Here is an 18635-nt window from a genome sequence, read left to right on the forward strand (position 1 = left end):
GGTGTAGACTGGGGTGGACTGGTGTTTAGTGTTATTGTTCCTGATGTGATACAGATTAATACTGAGCCATGGCACGTTTGCTGGTGTTTTTTAAGGCTGCTTTATGTTCTTCTGACTTATGCATCTTAACTATCTTGAGTTTTTTGCATTACACAATGTGATGTACATTGAGTTTTTAGTGTTTTCTGGTCTGTTCCCTTTTGTCCTCAGTGCAGTGACATGACAAAGATACAGAAGCTGGTTGTCTTTTGTGCTTCAGAAGTACTGACTAACTCTCACCGATATCTCATCTAATATAATCATGAAACTGAATGCAAAGAGGTAGTTTAATACTTTGTAGCTCGTATTCACAGCTATTACCACAAGGGTTTCTAGGCAGCAAGGCACAGCATACATTTATGCCATTACCTTGAAGCAAAAGAAAATGTTACAGCTTTGCATTAAATCGGTGTTTCCTGATTATTGACTTGTCCCATGAATTTCAATCTATCACTCACATTGACCTATTGTTAATACCATATTACCCAATTATTACTTTAGTACTCAGGTAATACTAGAGAACTATTAAGTGCTACTGCCTTGTTAACATCTTGTGAAGTCCTATAATAAATTTTGAAGATTTTGTCTAGTTAAATAGTGCTACAATTACTAAATAATATTAAGATTTCATTAGCCCTGATGAGGCTACAATTCTACTGCTCTATTCCATTTCTCAGCACAGAAGCTTGGAAAAGTGCCTTCAACTTTCCATAAAACAATGCCAGGTCACTAATTTTTACCAGTGACCATTTTTGGAGTCAAAGGTCTTAAATAAAAGATACTGTCTTAATCTTACACTAGAATAAGAGGATTTAATATATATGACTTTCAAAAAAATGACAGACTCCGGTATCATAATTATTTTTTTTATTTGACAACAATATTAACAGGTTGTTGCATTTGTTCACTCATTACATTTACATAAGCTCAGGAAAGTGTATGGTTTTATGTGGACGACTGTTCACACAATCCATCCCTCTTTCCTTTAAAATGTTTGATGTGGTGGAGATTCAGCAGATGGAGAAGCTATTTGGACATGAGCTCTGTCCACCCCTACCAAAACAAAAAACTTACAGCATCCAGAGTACTGGTGCCTCCCAGATATTATCAAAGACGTATTTGTTTCTCATGTAGTTGTGGATGTCTAGGTGCTTTTGGACAGAGCCCATAACCTTGGAAGTGGACCGGCTTTGTGGAGCTGCCTCACCAGCTCCAGAAGAATAACCTGCTGCCATGTTTGGCAGGTTCCAGTTTACCATCGATGGTTGGGTTGGGCTCAGGACGTGGTTGGGAATGGTATGGGTTCTCAGGGATTGGCCGGGTGGTTGACACTTTGGTCACCTAAGAAAGGGATGGAACATTATAAAGAGTTGAGGTTGTTTGACAAATATGATTTTTCAAGTGGTAATATTGCCCACTTTTACTGACCTTCACTTGTCTTTATACAGATTACTAATCAAGGAAATATTTGGAACTAGAATGGATGTGTGGTAAACTGATAATCTTGATTCTTGGTAGTTCTTCTCAGTTCAACTGGATTGGTTTAGCTCTAAATAATCTTGATGTATTAGATTAGCTCCAAGACAAAACTTTGTTTAAATGCTCTGAATTCAAGTATTAAATTAATAACAGTACAATTCAATAACATTAACATTTACTGCTATATTGGATGAACATCAAATCAATATGATATCGGCAAATAAGAGGTCAATATAATGATGGCTGTTTCCAAGGTCTTTTGTTTTATACCATAAAAATCATTTCGTTTTGTTAAACTCATCCAAAGTCTTCTTTCAGTCTTTTTCCCTACTTACACACTTTGATTTCATGAACAACAGCTCTGACTGGCAACTGTGGAAAAAAGGCCAAAGAGTTGATTGTGGTCATTTAAATGTTTGCCGAATTGGCATTTTAAATGTGATTGTCAAGAGCAGTTTTAAGTGTTTTTCATAATTAGTACTTCCCAGAAATCCACACAAACCACTTTAAATAAGACTATTTAAATAAGACTATTTAATCAACGGAAACACAGAGGCAGCATAAAATACAAGATTTGCATGTTAAAAACTGCAGCTGAGTAAGACTACTACGTAATGTAATCAGAGCCTCTTGCACAGCTCACAATCAGCAAGAACAGAGCCCATCGACCAAGATTCTCACACTGTGAACGTCCGGTCACTCCCTCTCGAGTCTCACCTTAGACAGGTCTCCCAGCTCAGGTCTCTGCCATCCCAGCTTATCAAGGACACAGTTGTCAAAGGTCTGCTGCTGCTGGCGGCAACGGCGCAGTTCTGCCAAGTTTGAATAATCCAGGCAAGTCCAGTACTCCGTGAAGGATTCGGCGCAGTTCCCCTTGATTTGCCTGCAGTGGAAATGCATTTAAAACTGAATTAAATCTAAGAGAACATCAAAAATAACCCACAGTGTGCTGAAACCCTTTCCCTTTAAACACTCATAGATGATGTGATAGATCTGACTGTGGTTTCCCACAAGTTAAAGGATTTTTGATACTATCTTAACCATGGTGAATATGAACTGGTCAATTTAGTGGCCTTAAAGGTGGTTCACAGTTTTTAAAAGCACAAAATAATCCAAACCAGGTCCCAGATGCAATTACAACTTCCCTCATTGTAATAATTACTGATATTACCCTTTCATAGTAACTCTCAATTCATCGTCTGAATCAGAACTGTGTGTTTGTTTATGCTTTTGAATAAGTTGACCTGCAAAAACACAACAGTTTGACACACAAAAGCACCCTTAGAACCTCTGGTATTAGGGTATAACACAACTTCTGTCTTAAACCTTCAGTAAACACAGACACAGCAGTCAAGAGTGAAAAAACCCAGACCACTTCCTCAAATAGCCCCCAGTGGCAGTTTTAGAGACTCAATAGGCTCGCAGTTCACTTGTTTAACTGCTAAAACCAACTGTTATTTTTACTGCTGCTCATTCTCTTCAGTTGAATGCTAAGAAGCTGTTGTCCATGTCCTCTTTTGGTTATTTAGTTTCCGACAGCAGGTGGAAACAACCCATCATGGATTTTTACAACATGAAAACAAAAGAAAAAAGAGCATAAATCAAAAACCTTTACAGGACGCACAAGGACTGACAGATCCAAAAACACAAACAGCTGTGTGATAAGTAGTCTGACAAAGTACACTTACACAATGGAAAATAACTTCTCAGACATTTGGCAACATCCCAGGAAAGTTAAAGTAGTTGAATGTTTCAGCAGAAATCTGCTGTCAGTAATTTTGTTTTCTTAAAAATCCAGTCTCGTCATTAGATGGTCATAAATTCCCCATAAAAGGACAAATGATGATCATAATCAACACGTTATCAACAATCTCACTTGATTTTAGGTATGAAATCTGGTGGGTCTCCATCCTAAATAATGCAACAGAACTTCAATGTCAAAAACTCTTACACTTAGCAACTCTGAAATACCCTTCCTTTGAGAATCTAACAACTCTTTCAGAGTGGTATTTGCAACCTCATACACAATTTCTACCCACATGCCCATCATAAGCAATGAAATGCCAAAACTCTTTACCATAAGCCTTATTTTTAACCAGGGTTTCATATAAACTCTCAAACTTTGCACTCTCCAACTGGCTCCAAGTTTCAACCTTCAAAAGCTCCCTGACCACCAGAGAATTTCTCAGGTTTGCAGACGACGCAATTCTGGCAGGTATCAAGGCCAAACATTAATCTAGAGTTGAGTTAGAAAACTGACTGTACAAAAGTAAGGTGGATCCTACCAACATTGATTAAACTCACAAGTATGAATATGATGAAGACCAAGGTATGTGCCAGCTTTTCATTCCCTGTAGATAAACATGCGGCTGTCCAATGCAGCCTAAGTAGACTTTTAGACAAGAAACAATTCAAAACACAATGCATGACTAATTTAAAGTCCTTTTTGAAGACTGATTAAGCTACTGTTTTTATTTACATCAGGAGCATTTTGTACATCTTTGGATCTAAGTTACCTAAAGAAGTTGAGTGCACACTCGTTGACTTTTCTTCCTTCTTCTAGACACTTTCTAGGATCCTTCTCCTCCCAGCGACAAAGCATAAACTCCTTGTTGGGTTTGTCACACTGAGAGCCATAATGATGAGCCGCAGCCTTCAGCACTGCAGATGACACATTGATCTGGTCAGGAAAAAAAAGACAGAGGACAATGAGACAGTGTATATTGTCTTTCTGCACTAGCATAACCACACAAGTACTTATGTAAAGAGCACAGAGGAAAGTGGCCATTAATATCATTTCATGCAAAGGTTGACCAATAGTGGGTTTTTTAAAGGCAGACACAAAAATGATAGTTTGGGGCACAGAAGACCTCACACCCAAAAAATTTAACTTTGTAAAGGAATTAGACATGTCTGAAATGTTCTTCATGGACATCATTAAAAGCAGGGTGATTATTGAACTGACCACAGAATAAATGTAATAAATATCTAAATAAATTTGAAAGACTGGCTCAAACTCAATCATTAAATGTGAGAATGAAACATCAAACTAAGTGTAGTAAATATCTAGCTACAAATTAGTAATAGCAACAAATTATTGTCCCTCACAGTTGGTATTTCTACTGGAGACACCCTGATAGTTGGGAAAATGTCCTACTGGCACTGATTAATTAGGTAAACTCCGTTATCAGTCCATCTTTAACTTAATATACATATATTATGTCAGAGACTGTCAGTTCCTGGTGTTTACTGTCGAAAATGTTCATACTTCTATTGTCTTAAGAGCCACCACTTAAGTTAGTACTCATAAATTAAAAACCGTGTGTCCTAGATTTGAAATTAGTGATATGACTGAAACTTTGAAGAAACTGTCATTAATGTTTATTTAGTTGTCACTGTTCTCAAATTAGAAACAAACAAGCGCAAGTCTTCTGCCTTTCAAGGACAGCTTTTACAGCCAACATAAACCGAGACAGATGATTGTTTTAGGCAGCAACTTTGACGTTAGAATGACAACACAGGGAAACTGTAGGGAAATGAAGTACTAAGTGTACACAAAAACTTATTGTATGACCACTTTACAAAGAAAGTAAGTAACGTAGTAACCATCTTTAACCGCTACCCGGCACTTGCATCAATAACAGGTCATCTAACGCTATTTACAGGCATGTTTGGCGTAATTACCGTCATGCTAACTTTTAACCACGTCGATAAGCGTTATTAGTCTTCTATTTATCAATCTAAAGAGACGGCAAGACTTAGGAAAAAAGTTGTTTGGGGTACAGAACATAGCTTACATGTAGCAGCTAGCGCTAACCCGCTAGTTAGCTAACGTTTCTCTCAATGATCTGCAATCAAACCAAACAATCTCCGCTCCTCACCTCATCCACATTTAGCTCCTGCAACGTGGGGACCTCCAGTGTGGGCATGGCTGTCCCTCTGCACAACAAAACAAACGCAGAAAATCAAATCCTACAGCTGAAAAACATTCAAGGTCCTCGTCTGGCTCTAGGACGAGCGACGAGGCCGTAAGAAGGTCAGTTTACTGCGCCTGCTGCTGTCAGGTTTAGGGCGCGATCTGATGACGTAACGAAGAGCGACCAAAGATGGCTGGAGTAGGTGTACTCATGCGCCTTTTGGGGAACAAATTTAATGAATGCAAAATTTTGATGTATTTGTTCGACGTTTTAAACTGATTTATATTTTTATATAGCCTGAAATGACAAAGTGATGAAAAATATCCAGTTATATAGGTGACTTCAATCCCTCGTTCTTCATGCACCCTGTCTCCGTTACTCCCGTTGCCATGGTGACAGCACACATCAGAGTGTCGTGTTGTGGTGTCGATGATTGTTATTCCATCTTGGTTTGATTAGTTATTAGTCAGTCGAAGACTTCAGAAGACTTGGTGGTAAAGGCACTAATGGACTTCACTGGAAGCAGTTACGAAGGGGATCAAAAATATGGCAGGTAAATAAAAAAGTAGGTGCAGAGGGCTGGACATGAGTGCCCGTCAGGACCGAGAAGTCTCATCACTAATTTATTACAGAGCGACTTCCCAAAAAAATCCAGTCATTTGCGATTAAATCATTTAATATTTCATTTATTAAAAGGGGAAAAAAGTAGTTATCAGAATATGGTATGAAAAATATAGCTGGAAATAAACGAAATAGAGATGCCCAGAGATGGTATTCACTTGACGTCACCACCCCCGGGACCCACACCTGCTGCTTATCTGCTAACCTATATCTGACCACGTACATACCCTGACCCTACAAGGAGCATTATGAACAGAGAGTGTACAATGTTATTCAGAGAAATTAAATAAACAAAATGATCACAACAAATCCTTGTGTGTCTGGTTGGCTCAAAGTTCTTCCTGTTTATCCTGGCTATGAATGAAGTATTGGTTAGAAACCTGACATGCACATGTATAATTATTAATAAGATGATGTTTACATTATTTAGTTTAGAAGAAGACATTACCTTAACAATAATCTAAGGTAAACAAAAAAAAGTCATTATTGGTTCAAACAAAACACTAATTTTATTTTGAAATATACACATGATCTAAAGAGTGACACATGAAATCCTCCTAAGACTGACAATGACAAATGATCTCTCTGTTGTACACATCTACATATTTTTGTATTTACATGTAAAACAGTGCGCTAAGTCTGGTCCAAAACGTCTTTATCCCAGGGTTCGAACCGTCTCATGCTCCAAACGTCCACGGTCCAAAAAGACTTGCTCCTGTGAATGGCCCAGGTGTTAGCCATTGTCCTTCTGTGCAGTGGAGTAGCCGCAGGTCACAGTTTGAACAAAGCACACGTACATACAAAGGCAAGCACAGTCAACTATGCATTTGTTTGCCCCTCAACATGAGATTGACCTAGTACCCTGAATGTGTGACATCAGTGAATACCATCTATTGCACTATATCTTTGAGCTAAACTGTATATCACATAAAATAGTATGACAATCAAGACTGTATTGTACAATGACTAATGTTCTACAAACATTTCCCTTTTATATTATTCTGCAACGTAACAGTAATGTAAAATTAATAAAGGTCTGACATACAAAAACAGCTCACAACAGCATGTATTAAAATTAGATTAAACTACCAAACAAAGTGGTTTTAAGAAACTTTTTTTGTTCATTTGACCAATTTAATAGAAATCATTCAGTTTTTTTTGTAAATAATATTACAATAATGTAACTGTAACTTTAGCTTTGCCTTTGATAGTTTAAGTACACTTTGCTTGTATTTGAACCAGGTTATTTATATAGGCTATTATATATATATATATATATATATATATATATATATATATATATATATATATATATATATATATATATATATATATGTATATAAAATGTTGTTTAAAAAATTGCAATACTTCTTCCACTATTACAAGTAGCTCAATAACAGCACGAATCAGCTGTAAACTGGATACATTTGCAGATCAGAAACTTTGGCAGGCACTGATCTCATCCTGTTTCCTTCAGGATGGATGGAAAAGGAACCTATACCTTTCCCTCAGAGACCAAGTATGTGGGAGAGATGAAAAACGGGATGTTTCATGGCAAAGGAGTGCTGCACTTTCCAAATGGAAGTAAATATGATGCCACATGGGAGAACGGCATAGCTAAACAGGTGAGGAATCCCGTGTGTGTTTCACTACATGCATGTCAGAATTTATGCATCCACATGCATGACTGTATGTTTCACATTGGTTATAGTTGACATTACATCTGGTCCTTTTTAGCAATCATTCACCAATATTGTTGTAGTTATTAGGTTTCTTTCTTTTTTTCCCTGCAAGAAGATATAGTCTTCATGTCTTAAACTTATACTTGTGTGCTCTGATGCAATCTTTCACGGGCTTTTGCCACAACAGCCATCACTCCAATTATTATCATCACTTCAGCTGCGGTTCATTTGAAATGATAGCAGCTTTGAACCGTGACTAACCTTGGCCTGGACTACTCTGCACCTGCATCCATGCCAGCCCACGAAAACCTTATTCTACCCAAAAACAGGCCTACACCATAGTGCACTGTCCAAAATTAAACATAGAAGATTTATTTAGTTAAAATTGCTGTATTATAAAATGAACAATCCTCCACAAATATACCATTTACTACGTATAATAACAAGACAAGCACAGGTGTAAATAATGACCTTTATCAAGGCTGCTGTTGTTGCTGTGCACAGTGTCTGATGTAAAGGGTCACTAAAGTGGAGCTGTGCCATCATTAATGACATTAGTCACACATGGGCTTCTCTTGGAAACAACAAAGATGATCTCATTTCTAGAAAACATGCATTTTTTCAAAATGTGGGTTAATTATGGTGAATGCAAAAGATTCTGAAAGGAAAGGAAAAAATGTTATGCACTTAATAGATTGCATGTTTACTTGAAAAATCAATTTTATGCTCATTTCCTGTTCTATCATTCCTCAGAAAAAGAATGCATATGCACAAAGTGGTTCGCCATAAATTTCAAAAGGCCCGTTTTTTTTTACTTTCTCTCCATGGTGTCGTCTGTGCAGACAGTTTTAAAAGTATTTTCTGGGGTTTTCAGATATCCATCTCTGAAATTTCTCTCCTAACCCGAAGACAATAGAAGCAAAATTTAAAATCTTTTGTGGTGCTTAAGGCACTGTGGAGTGACATTTGGAAACCTCAACAAAACTTATCTTTCCAGAACCCATGTCTGGGTAAGTTTTTTTTTTTTTTTTTTTTTTTTCTGCTTTAGCTACTTTCTGCCAAAAGAAATTGTCCTAATCAAAACAGTTCACAGCAAGGTCTCTGGATTATCTCAAGTAACATTATTTCTGGAGAGGCACATTAATGTACGAAGTTGCTGATAGCAGCTGTTTAACTTTGCCAGTTTAAGGGGGAAATGCCCAAGGCAGGTAATCAGCTGAGCAAACTGCTCATGTGATACATTTATGTATTAATGTCCCTTCTGATGTGTCAATTTTGTGATTAATCTAAAGTGTAGGGGGTGGATACTTGACATGGAATTATCACACTGCCTTAATGTAACTAAAAAGCAGATACCTTACTACAAGGCAAAAAGAAATAAATAATTTCTCATGTTTTCCACATGTGAAATTCATGTGGTTTTGGAATATTTCATTGTTGCAGTGGGTAGTTCATGGAAATCATAGGTGGAGCCCATGTAATCCACATGTGTTCATACAAGTTATGCGGAAAACTTGTTATCATGTTTTAGCACAGTTTTATATGTAATTCCTTGTATTTCACATCAGAATTTGTTACAAAACCACATGTTGCTGTCTAACTCAGCATGAGAATTGTTTGGTCTTGGTTCTGTGTTCTAGTGTCTTTTGGTTTTTTTTTTTTTAGGTTTGTTTGTATTATACAACACTTTGGCAACCTTGTGTTTTTTTAAATGTGCTATATGAATAAAGTAGATTGGATTGGATTGGACTGGATTGGACTGGACTGGATGTTGTGTATGATGTTATCACATGTGTTTTTGCACATGTGAAACTGACATGATTTTCTGTCAGATGCTCCATTGACAGATCCTTTTATGTGTTAAAATATAGCATGTCAAATTTTGAATTATCATTTATGGCTGAATGCTCCTCACAAGGGGAAGTTCACCTTTGCTGATGGTCTGCAGTACCAGGAGGAGGACTGGGACTACTGTGATGGTTACGACAGATGCTTTTACAGCGAGAGGTGCAATGGACTCAGACCTGCAGGTTGTAAACAGTTTGCTTTTTTGGTGTATTTACTCTTTTCAGTGACATCATTGTATTTTTCCTCATGGCATCTGAAGCAGTGAGATGATTTAATGCATACAGAATAATACTGGCCTTCAGTTAAAATCTAATTTTTATGCCAAAATAATAGAACCACCCAAATTCATGCATGTAATGAGAGCTTCAATTTGAGTTTTGTTGTTAGTTTGGATTTATAAAATTTATAAACAATGGGCCACACTCCATGGTAGTAAAAATGTGATTTATAGTGACAGTAATGGTAAAACAAAACAGAAAATCATTCAGTATGAAACAAGTTCTCCATCCAAACAGGAGAATCTCAACTAACTGATCGTCATCCTCCTCTTGTTATACCTGATGGATGTTATGATTGTGGAGACGGTTTCTATGATCCCTCATCCAGAGTCGTCACATCATACACAGGAGGATTCCTCAGGAATGCAGGTGAGATGGGAACAATCTTGTTTTTTCTTCTTTCTTTTTGCAGCTTTACCCTTTCAACACCAAAAACAGTCACATTTGTTAAGATTTTGACATCCTTGAGATCTATCTCCTGACAGTTTACCTGTGACATCTCATTTTGATTCACTATAAAAACAATGTACATCAAGATAATGGATATCTTTGAACCTGGGCACATTTTATAAACCCTGTGCTTTCTTTTGCTGGGGCATTACCAGCTGCAGCGTGATACACAAAGCGTAATCACTCCAATATTTGACTCCTCTGACAAAAGCATTATGTTGAATAGATGTGTACATGAAGCTGCTCCAAATGACACTCACCATAACTCCTCTAGAGTAATCTAAATCCCTCCTCTTTATCTTGCTGCTTACATTTCTCCACTATTTTCACACTAAATTGGCTTCATCTGAGTGTTGAATCAGCATGTTAGTCTACTGTGCCAAGATAAATTAGAAAGATGAAAGTCAAGAAAAAACACACAAATCCATTTCAAATGAAACATACAAACTTTTATGTCTAATAAAAGCCTTGTCAGTGATAGATTGCTGTATACTGAACACATTTATATAGTAACCCAATAAAGAAGCACCATTTGTTTCCATAATAGATTATAACTAGGAATCGTACCATTTGTTTAATTCCTTTTGTAAAAGATGGGACTTATGTTTCCAATATGCAAAAAAGTCTGATTAATGTGTGCAAAGCAAAATTCCAACAATGCTTACACTATCATTTAGTTAAGTTCAGTTAAGTTCAGTTTTGTTCTGTTTTGGATGAATTTATTCACTCAGACAGCAACACGGTGGTGCAGTGGATAGCACTCGTTCCTTACAGCAAGATGGTTCTGGGTTCAATTCCAACACATGTCGATGTTTATGTGTGGAGTTTGCACGTTCTCCGTGTGGGTACCCTGGCTTCCTCCCCACCATCCAAAGACATGCACTGATAGGTTAATCTAAGTTGCTTTATTATAATTTTGTAAAAAAAAAAATAAATAAATAAATAAATAAATAAAAACTACACAATGTAAGATAATAGCTGGGTGGTTGAAGTACTATGGAAACTTCTTCTAGAAATTCATAGAACAAATACAGATGTACAGATTGAAATGTACATCTTGTATAATGTACATCCATCCCTAGAAGTACTATATAGCAGTGATGAAACATGAACAAAATACTATAATTAAAACTGTTATTTAACATAAGAAATGCCTAATTGAGTCTTAAGCTCATCACAGGAGTTGTTGAACTTCATCCATCCATCCGTCCATCCATCCATCCTCTTATCCAGGTTCTGAAGAAGTCCCTGTTGCTACCTTGTCAGACAGGACAGTATCATCATGTAACATAATGTCTTCTTTTCAGCAGTTCAGCTTTTACTGACATTGCTTTAAAACACAAGTGAAGGTTTTGTGTTGATTTTGTCTTGGGCGGAACTCTTGTCTTCACCCATTGTTTTACAGTAAAACTGCAACACTGAAATCAAACAGTGTTGTCATATGGGAAAGATTTCATAATAGTGAACCTGAGGATCAATGTTAAATGGATTATCCCTAGACTCTCTGATGGAAGATTATTGATAAGGAGACAACTATAGGCTATTGTCGTTACTGTAGAAGTTTCTTTCTCTTGTTATTTGAAAAAGTGGAAAATCCAAGACACATTTTTCCACTGAACGGATGCCCAGTTTTGGAAGTCCTGATTTGAAGGGAATGTGGTCTGTCAGGTATCCAGATAAGAATCCCAAATCCTGACATTTGCTGCTGGTCACATCTACCAACCATGATTTTACATCACCAGGTAATGTCATGAATCAGGCAGAGGTTTAAGAATCTAATTTTCTAAATCCAGCAGAGAGCACAGTGCCGATGTACTGCAGACTGAGTAAGCCTGAGGATCTGAAACAAACCCCAGGGCTTCTAAATACATATATTTTAACCCAATTAAATCCAGATTTAATGCTTAGCATCAAGAAATTATGATTTTTTTAAAGGGTATAAAACAGTACAGCATGCATTATGAAAATTTGCAGGGCTCCTACGATGTCACTTTAGTTTCAGAACTGCTGTAAGCATTAGACGAGGTGGTATTGGTTTTGATCCAACTTTAAAAACAGTCATACCGCTTTAGTGCTTGGATTCTCATCTGACAACATTTTGAATCACCTTGAATCCTAATGTTAATATGATTGATTGTTTTCGTATTGTAAATGCCTTCGTGTGTCAAGATCTGAGGTCTGGCAGACGTTAAGGTATGATTCATATGCTCCCTAAGGTAGAAATGTATTTTTGGACAGAATATTTGTATTTAGATGAGCTACTTGCAACATAATACAGATTAGTTCCACAAGCACACACATCTCATTTACATATGTGTAGAGACAGAATCAAACAGAAGAGAAGATCACATCCTGGCCAGATGTCATCAGCATGTGTAAGAAGACAAAAATATGCTTTGTGATTCCTTCCTTGATGCGGGTTGTTCATCATCGTTATAGTTCTGGTATTGATCAGTGAAATGACAGGGAAAGAGAAAGAAAGGAAAAGAACGAGAGGAAGAGAAGGCAAGAGTTTATTGGAAGTTGAGATGAAAAAGAAGAGGAACTGAACACTTTCCAACAAAACACTGACTGGTTTCATTTAGATGAATATGGAAGAAAACAGGAACTATTTAATTGATGTGTTCTACTTTGGTCGTGTACATGTTCTTGATGTGTGCTCTCCTTTTGACTTCTATTCAGTCCTCCAGAAGAATACTCCTGTATCTTTTAGGGATTTATTTCTCAACCCTCAGAGGTGAAGGCACATTTGTCACAGTGGGTGTGAAGACAGAATTTATTGCCTCTCGGCTTCCGCCCAGGATGAGGATTGCAGCGCTGATGGGACACAGGGAAGACCCACCCTCCCAGAGAGGACGTTTGCCACAGCAAGGAAAGAGGAAGGAGCTCCCTGTGTAGCCATTACAACTGGTGGATGTAGGATGAGGAAGAAGTGAGCAGGACGAGCCAGTGAAGACCAACCTGAAATCTATAAGAGTTCCAGAAACAATGCATATGGATCTGTTTTGAACATGGTGATGACTGAACTTTCATCCCCTGGATCTACATGCTGTTGCTAAGAAACATCAGGCTAAACTTTATTTACTGGCCAAAGCTGACCTGTTGCTATTGCTGTCTTGCCGTCCTTAGTTACCGTTGCTAACTTGGACAAACAGCTCGGCTTGGCTTGATGCCAAATACCAAAACAATAGGATCTGTTGCTAATATTCCCCAAGAGGTTATGTATTATTTTTGGAACTAAACTGATTTCTTGTCGTCAAGTTGCTGCAGATATGCTTTTAATACTATATGGTGAATGCTACATGTCACAAATACCGATACGCTATATAGAGATGCAGGAAATTGACGTTTTTTGAAGGATTTATTTCTTGGAAAACAGATAAAAGATACAGCTACAAAATAAGCAATGTCATTAATGCTCTTCAAGTCTGTCCTAAGTCTCACAAAGCATTACACTTTTATAGCCACTAGGACACTTACAGTATTACAAAGTATTGGGTTAATCACTCACGGACTCACCACAGAGGTCTGAAGTGAAGCCCAGCAGCAGGATGTTCATGGACTGATCCACATCTACACCTGTCTACATGTTGAAAACTCATTCAGTATTGTTCCATGAAAGTTATTCCCAGATGCAAGTGTCCCCCTGTGGGAACCGATCAGTGGTTACTGTTAAAATACAATTTTCATCTTGAACTGTCTATTAAATTTGACTTCTGGTTTTAGAAAAGTGAAAGATAAATCTACAGATTACTGTTGAATCTGGAAAGACTACAAAACTAGATGTTTCAACACAGTATATTCTGACCATTAGGAATTTCTCATTTGTGGCATGGGAACATGGGAGTTGTTGTTTACTACACAATATGAATGAACCTGATGTGACTCATGCAGGAATCATGTCTATCAAGAAGACAAAGTTTTAACCTCCTAAGACCCAGCTATGGGTTTTCTGTCCACATTTGTGGACTAGAGTTTCATAACTTTATACAAAAAAAAAGAAAGAAAAGAAAACTCCACCACAAAGGACATCCCATAAAAATTTTAAAAACTGCATCTGAAAAAACTTGCATCATGATGTTTCCAGTAAAGGCACTTATTTAATAAAAAACAAAAAACAAAAAAGCTTGTACTTTGCTGACATTTCCTGGGTCTTAGGAGGTTATAGTTTTATTCACATTTCATTTAGAGACATATACTCATGGCATGTCATTACATTGTAATAGAACATCTGCCAGCTACATTAATAAATAAACAGGATATGACACCACTGATAGGCCACCAGATTAAACCATTACATTTAGTAAAACATAGACTTCAAGAGACATTAGTGATAATTGCAAAATAATATTTTTTTATGTTTATATTCAGAAATTTTGCATATGATTTATTAAGACAAACATCTCAAAAGAGCAGGTTTTGTAACTTCTCACCAAAGCATAATTGTACACATAATTACAGTTTTAAATTGATGTTGCAGATGTAGTTTGGTGTTGCCTAAATTTGAGGGTACAATATAAAACATTTTCTTTATACTATAATTAAAAAAGAACAAGGGTAACAGATACGCAGGCCACATCTGCTCAATCAAGTCTCCACACTGACTGAGTGTGTTCTCTTATTACAAACAAACACACACAGTCAGTTGTGTATATTCTCTCTTGGCAACATGCAGCAACTCTCAGCAGCAATGCAGGAGGCAGCAGCAGCTCCAGCAGGGGCCATGTGTTGCCATTTTGTTTGTAGCACTTTCCTGTTTCTGGAATAACCGCTTCCCTTTGAAAGTCTGCATAGAAAGAGCTCCACACTGAAAACATTCCACTGCCAAGGAAAACACCTCTGGTGACCAAACCGCAGCCCCTCCCTTTGTCCCCGTCCAGCTGAGGTGTTTCACAGACAGATAAAATCAGCCCGGGGGCCCTGGGGAATGCAACACATCCTCACACTGCCTTTCCACAAACTCTCGTTTTTCATACATCTTTGAAGCCAAAAATCCACCATAAAATAAGGTTCACATGTTAATCCTGTGAGCTGTGACAGATGGATTAATAATTGCAGAGATCAATATCTTTCCTTCAAAGCTAAAAACCGGAAAATACAATGTGCTGTTCTGATGTCACCAAAACACAAAACCCAGGGTTACTCTGTTTGCAAGGAATTGGAGACAGATGACTTTCATGTATGTCTGAATGTTTGTCTGAGCTTTCATATTTTATGAAAGGTGGATTTTTTTCATGACACCTGTACTTGGTAACCACAAATGAGTTTATGTTAGCATGTAATCACCCATCGTATAACCATGTTCATTAAATCACTGTAAATGCACAGTCTTAACGTCTTTCAACATCATCAGGAGCCACGTTCTGTCATTTAATCCAAATATTCAAGTTTTACATACTGACCCCCATCAGCATGTCTCAGTGTGTACATGGGTGTGTGTGAGTGTGTAAATCACAGCTATTAGGCTGGAAGGAAACACTTTTCCCTCTGAGTGTATTTTAAGGATTAAGATAAACAGACTTAAACAAGGTGCCATTATCGCTTCCACACACTCTCTCTCCTGTGTATGTTGCACAGAGGTCGTCCGTGCAGGTTGTTATGGTTGAGGTGGATATCAACCAGAAAAGTGTTTACTACACAAGGTTTTGTAGTTCATTAAACTTGAAGATGATGATACACACAAACTAAAATGTGTCCTATTGTGTTCCAGAGAACCACAGGCATAATACAATTCCTGTTTCTGTTTTTGTTGTGGATCTATTAAAAACCACTGAGTTACTATGCTATTTGGTCAGACAGTTCACATTCAGACTGTGCAGCCAAACATCTCAAGGAACATTTTAGGTTCTACAAAGAAACTGCAACATTAACATGTGGTGAAATGCTGTAGACAAGAAAACATTGACATTTATGTTAAAATCCAGCACAGTACACGTCAGACAGAGCAGAATGAATTAATACATCTAACATATCGTCGGCTTTCTGATAAAACCTGCTATGTGACTTTTGGCAAATTTTACAGGAGAAACAAAAAACTGTTTATGTAACAGGAAACTGTGAAATATGACAAAAAAAATATCTGTTCCTTTAATGTTGGTACTTATGATGGAATGTAAACAACTTTCACAGGAGACTGAAATTTGAAGCTATAATAGGGGAGATAGCAGGTTTTTATTCCCAACCAAAAATGTCACTTAGCAGGTTTTATCAGGAAGAATATGAATTAAACAGATGTAAATGCATTGGCTAAAGTTAATTGGTCAGTCATTTCAAAGTCCATAAATGTAGCCAAGCCTCACAAGCCAAGTCAGTTTATTAAAAAAAAAAAATCATAAATTTTCCTCTTGGCACTGTATATGACACCAGCAAGGAAAACTCACCCTAAAAGACTGTTTAACTGGGGGAAAAAATGTAACATTAGTTGAATTTCTATAGAAGCTGCTATGTTGTTAAACCTGTCAGACTGTATTTTGGGAAATGCTATCTAAGATTATGCACAAGACCTGTAAATATTTAAGTTTGATAATATGCTGCATGAACTGAAGAGGTTATAGGCAGAAGATGTAGCCTGTGCAGATGTTAGTATGTTTATTTCTATATAAAGATGAATAGAATGATAAAAAAAAAAGAAAAAGAAATACTCATTAGAAGGGTCTGCAAGTTAAATGTATTGACATAAACAATGGGAAATTACACGATTTCTAAAATTGCAGGAAATTGCCTAAATATCCCAGCCACCTGTGTGCTGAGATGACTCAAGGTGCCAATTGCATATGACTTAAATCCAGAGTAAACGCTGCTTTAGAGTCTGAAGAGGCGAGAATGACAGCGCATATGAAAATGTCTCCATCTAATTGTCGTTAAGCCGGGTTGAAGTCCGCCTCTGCTGATGTATAGGATGGAATAATGGCGCACTAAGAGTGGGGGAAATGCTTGCGTGGCAGCTGTCCGTGGGTCCGGTGTGTTCAAGTGACCTCCGATCAGGTAGAGAGAAGGAGGCAGGCGAAGGAAGAGGAGGAGGAGGAGGAAGAGGAGGAGGAGCAGGGAGGGGGTGTTAAAGTTGAAGAGGCTGTTAGTGTTAAAGCCCAATTACGCACAATCAGTCCGCGTGCGGCAGACCTGCTCCTGTGTACAATGGAACCCCGCGCGCAGTCGAACCTGGGGGCGAGGCCCGCGAGCCGCTCAAGTGCGTGCAGCTGCGCGCGCTCCAGAGAAAGCTCACTTCCCCTGCAATTAGCTCCTCATTTCAGTTTTAACAATGAAAAAAAACTGGTGTATTATCAGCTCCTCTGGCAGTCATTTCGTTTTAAAAAAATTGGCGTCCGTTTTTGGGGTTAGTATTTATTGGTGTCTGAAGTGGCTCCGAGAAGTTATTTTCTCCTAATTGTCAGGCTTATCTTGATTTGACAAATTTACCCAAGACTTGAATGGCACTTCACAAAATGACCTGTGCTTTAATTACACTGGTTATTAGACAGTTTATTGGGAAGGCTTTAGATTGACTTACAACTCCCTCTTGGTTGTTTTTTTACATGTCGTTTCATGCAGTTTTGATATATTTAATCTAACTGATCATAGGTCGACTGTATATATCTTCTGTATTTTTTTTTTATCATAAAAAAAAAATATATTATTATAATAATTCAATCTATTCCACAGATGATGCTGAACATGCGTGGATTGTGCGGACTTGTAGAAAAGCGTGGAATCAGGGTGTTGTTGATCCTAAAGGAGCCAGAACTGAGGAAACCAGCACCTTCAGCATTTAATAAAATACCACGAACTTTATTTAAACTATGAATAGTTTCTTTTTATTATTATTATTATTTTTTTTTTTTTTTTTTTTTTTTTTTTTTTTTGGACCATTGATTTTTATTATTTAAATATGGTGTAACGATGCTCACACTAAACTTTCAAATGTATGAATATATAAAGGTGTAAATGTGGATCCTTTGGTTACAACAGAAATATGATTTGCTAGACTTTAGTAAAACTGTCTTCCTCATTCTAAGTAGAACATTGATGTCTTTCTTGCACGAGTAAAGCATTAAGGGACATTTTTGTTACAGCCCTTATCCCAGAACATTGGGTTGTCCTGTTTACTTTCAAATGCTGGCAATGTGTCTTCAAATTAAACCTGATTGAATAAATAGTACTATATTATAAAGAATGTTTTATGAAGAAAGTTGGGTGTAGTATGTTTTGAGATGACCTTTTTCAAAATAATATCTATTGCCAATGTGCAAGCCCTATTAACCACGCTCATGTCTGTTGGGGAGCATATACTTATTATTACCCTCAACTGTAAGTAAGTGATGATC

The 18635-nt window shown here is 37.3% G+C and overlaps 2 protein-coding genes across 4 annotated transcripts; one reads left to right on the forward strand and one right to left on the reverse strand.

The window, feature by feature from the left end:
* Positions 1–891: 891 nt before the first annotated feature.
* On the reverse strand, positions 892–5590 carry ndufa8 (NADH:ubiquinone oxidoreductase subunit A8). The gene is made up of 4 exons (XM_030150112.1): positions 5400–5590; positions 4035–4198; positions 2236–2401; positions 892–1380 (listed from the first exon to the last, which is right to left on the reverse strand). The coding sequence occupies exons 1-4, from the start codon at positions 5445–5447 to the stop codon at positions 1243–1245; spliced, it is 516 nt and encodes a 171-aa protein (XP_030005972.1). The 5' UTR covers positions 5448–5590; the 3' UTR covers positions 892–1242.
* Positions 5591–5619: 29 nt separating this feature from the next.
* morn5 (MORN repeat containing 5) lies at positions 5620–18112 on the forward strand. 3 transcript variants are annotated; one of them, XM_030150111.1, is made up of 6 exons: positions 5620–5988; positions 7534–7681; positions 9657–9768; positions 10102–10233; positions 12484–12507; positions 17974–18059. In XM_030150111.1, the coding sequence occupies exons 1-5, from the start codon at positions 5942–5944 to the stop codon at positions 12504–12506; spliced, it is 462 nt and encodes a 153-aa protein (XP_030005971.1). In that variant the 5' UTR covers positions 5620–5941; the 3' UTR covers position 12507; positions 17974–18059. The 3 variants fall into 3 exon arrangements, with proteins under 3 accessions (XP_030005971.1, XP_030005969.1, XP_030005970.1); XM_030150109.1 differs by lacking the exon at positions 12484–12507 and having other exon boundaries at positions 17974–18112; XM_030150110.1 differs by lacking the exons at positions 12484–12507; positions 17974–18059 and adding an exon at positions 12997–14208.
* Positions 18113–18635: the final 523 nt, after the last annotated feature.

Source organism: Sphaeramia orbicularis, chromosome 12 (assembly GCF_902148855.1).
Source record: "Sphaeramia orbicularis chromosome 12, fSphaOr1.1, whole genome shotgun sequence".
Taxonomy (NCBI): Eukaryota; Metazoa; Chordata; class Actinopteri; order Kurtiformes; family Apogonidae; genus Sphaeramia; species Sphaeramia orbicularis.

Excerpts from the sequence above, each read along its gene's own strand:
- ndufa8 (XM_030150112.1), bottom strand. The coding sequence starts at position 5,447 with ATGCCCACACTGGAGGTCCCCACGTTGCAGGAGCTAAATGTGGATGAG. Across the intron at positions 4,199-5,399 it reads AGGAGCTAAATGTGGATGAG|ATCAATGTGTCATCTGCAGT; the intron begins GTGAGGAGCGGA and ends TTTCCTGACCAG. Across the intron at positions 1,381-2,235 it reads AGCTGGGAGACCTGTCTAAG|GTGACCAAAGTGTCAACCAC; the intron begins GTGAGACTCGAG and ends TCCCTTTCTTAG.
- morn5 (XM_030150109.1), top strand. The coding sequence starts at position 5,942 with ATGGACTTCACTGGAAGCAGTTACGAAGGGGATCAAAAATATGGCAG. Across the intron at positions 7,682-9,656 it reads AGAACGGCATAGCTAAACAG|GGGAAGTTCACCTTTGCTGA; the intron begins GTGAGGAATCCC and ends GCTCCTCACAAG. Across the intron at positions 10,234-17,973 it reads AGGATTCCTCAGGAATGCAG|ATGATGCTGAACATGCGTGG; the intron begins GTGAGATGGGAA and ends TCTATTCCACAG.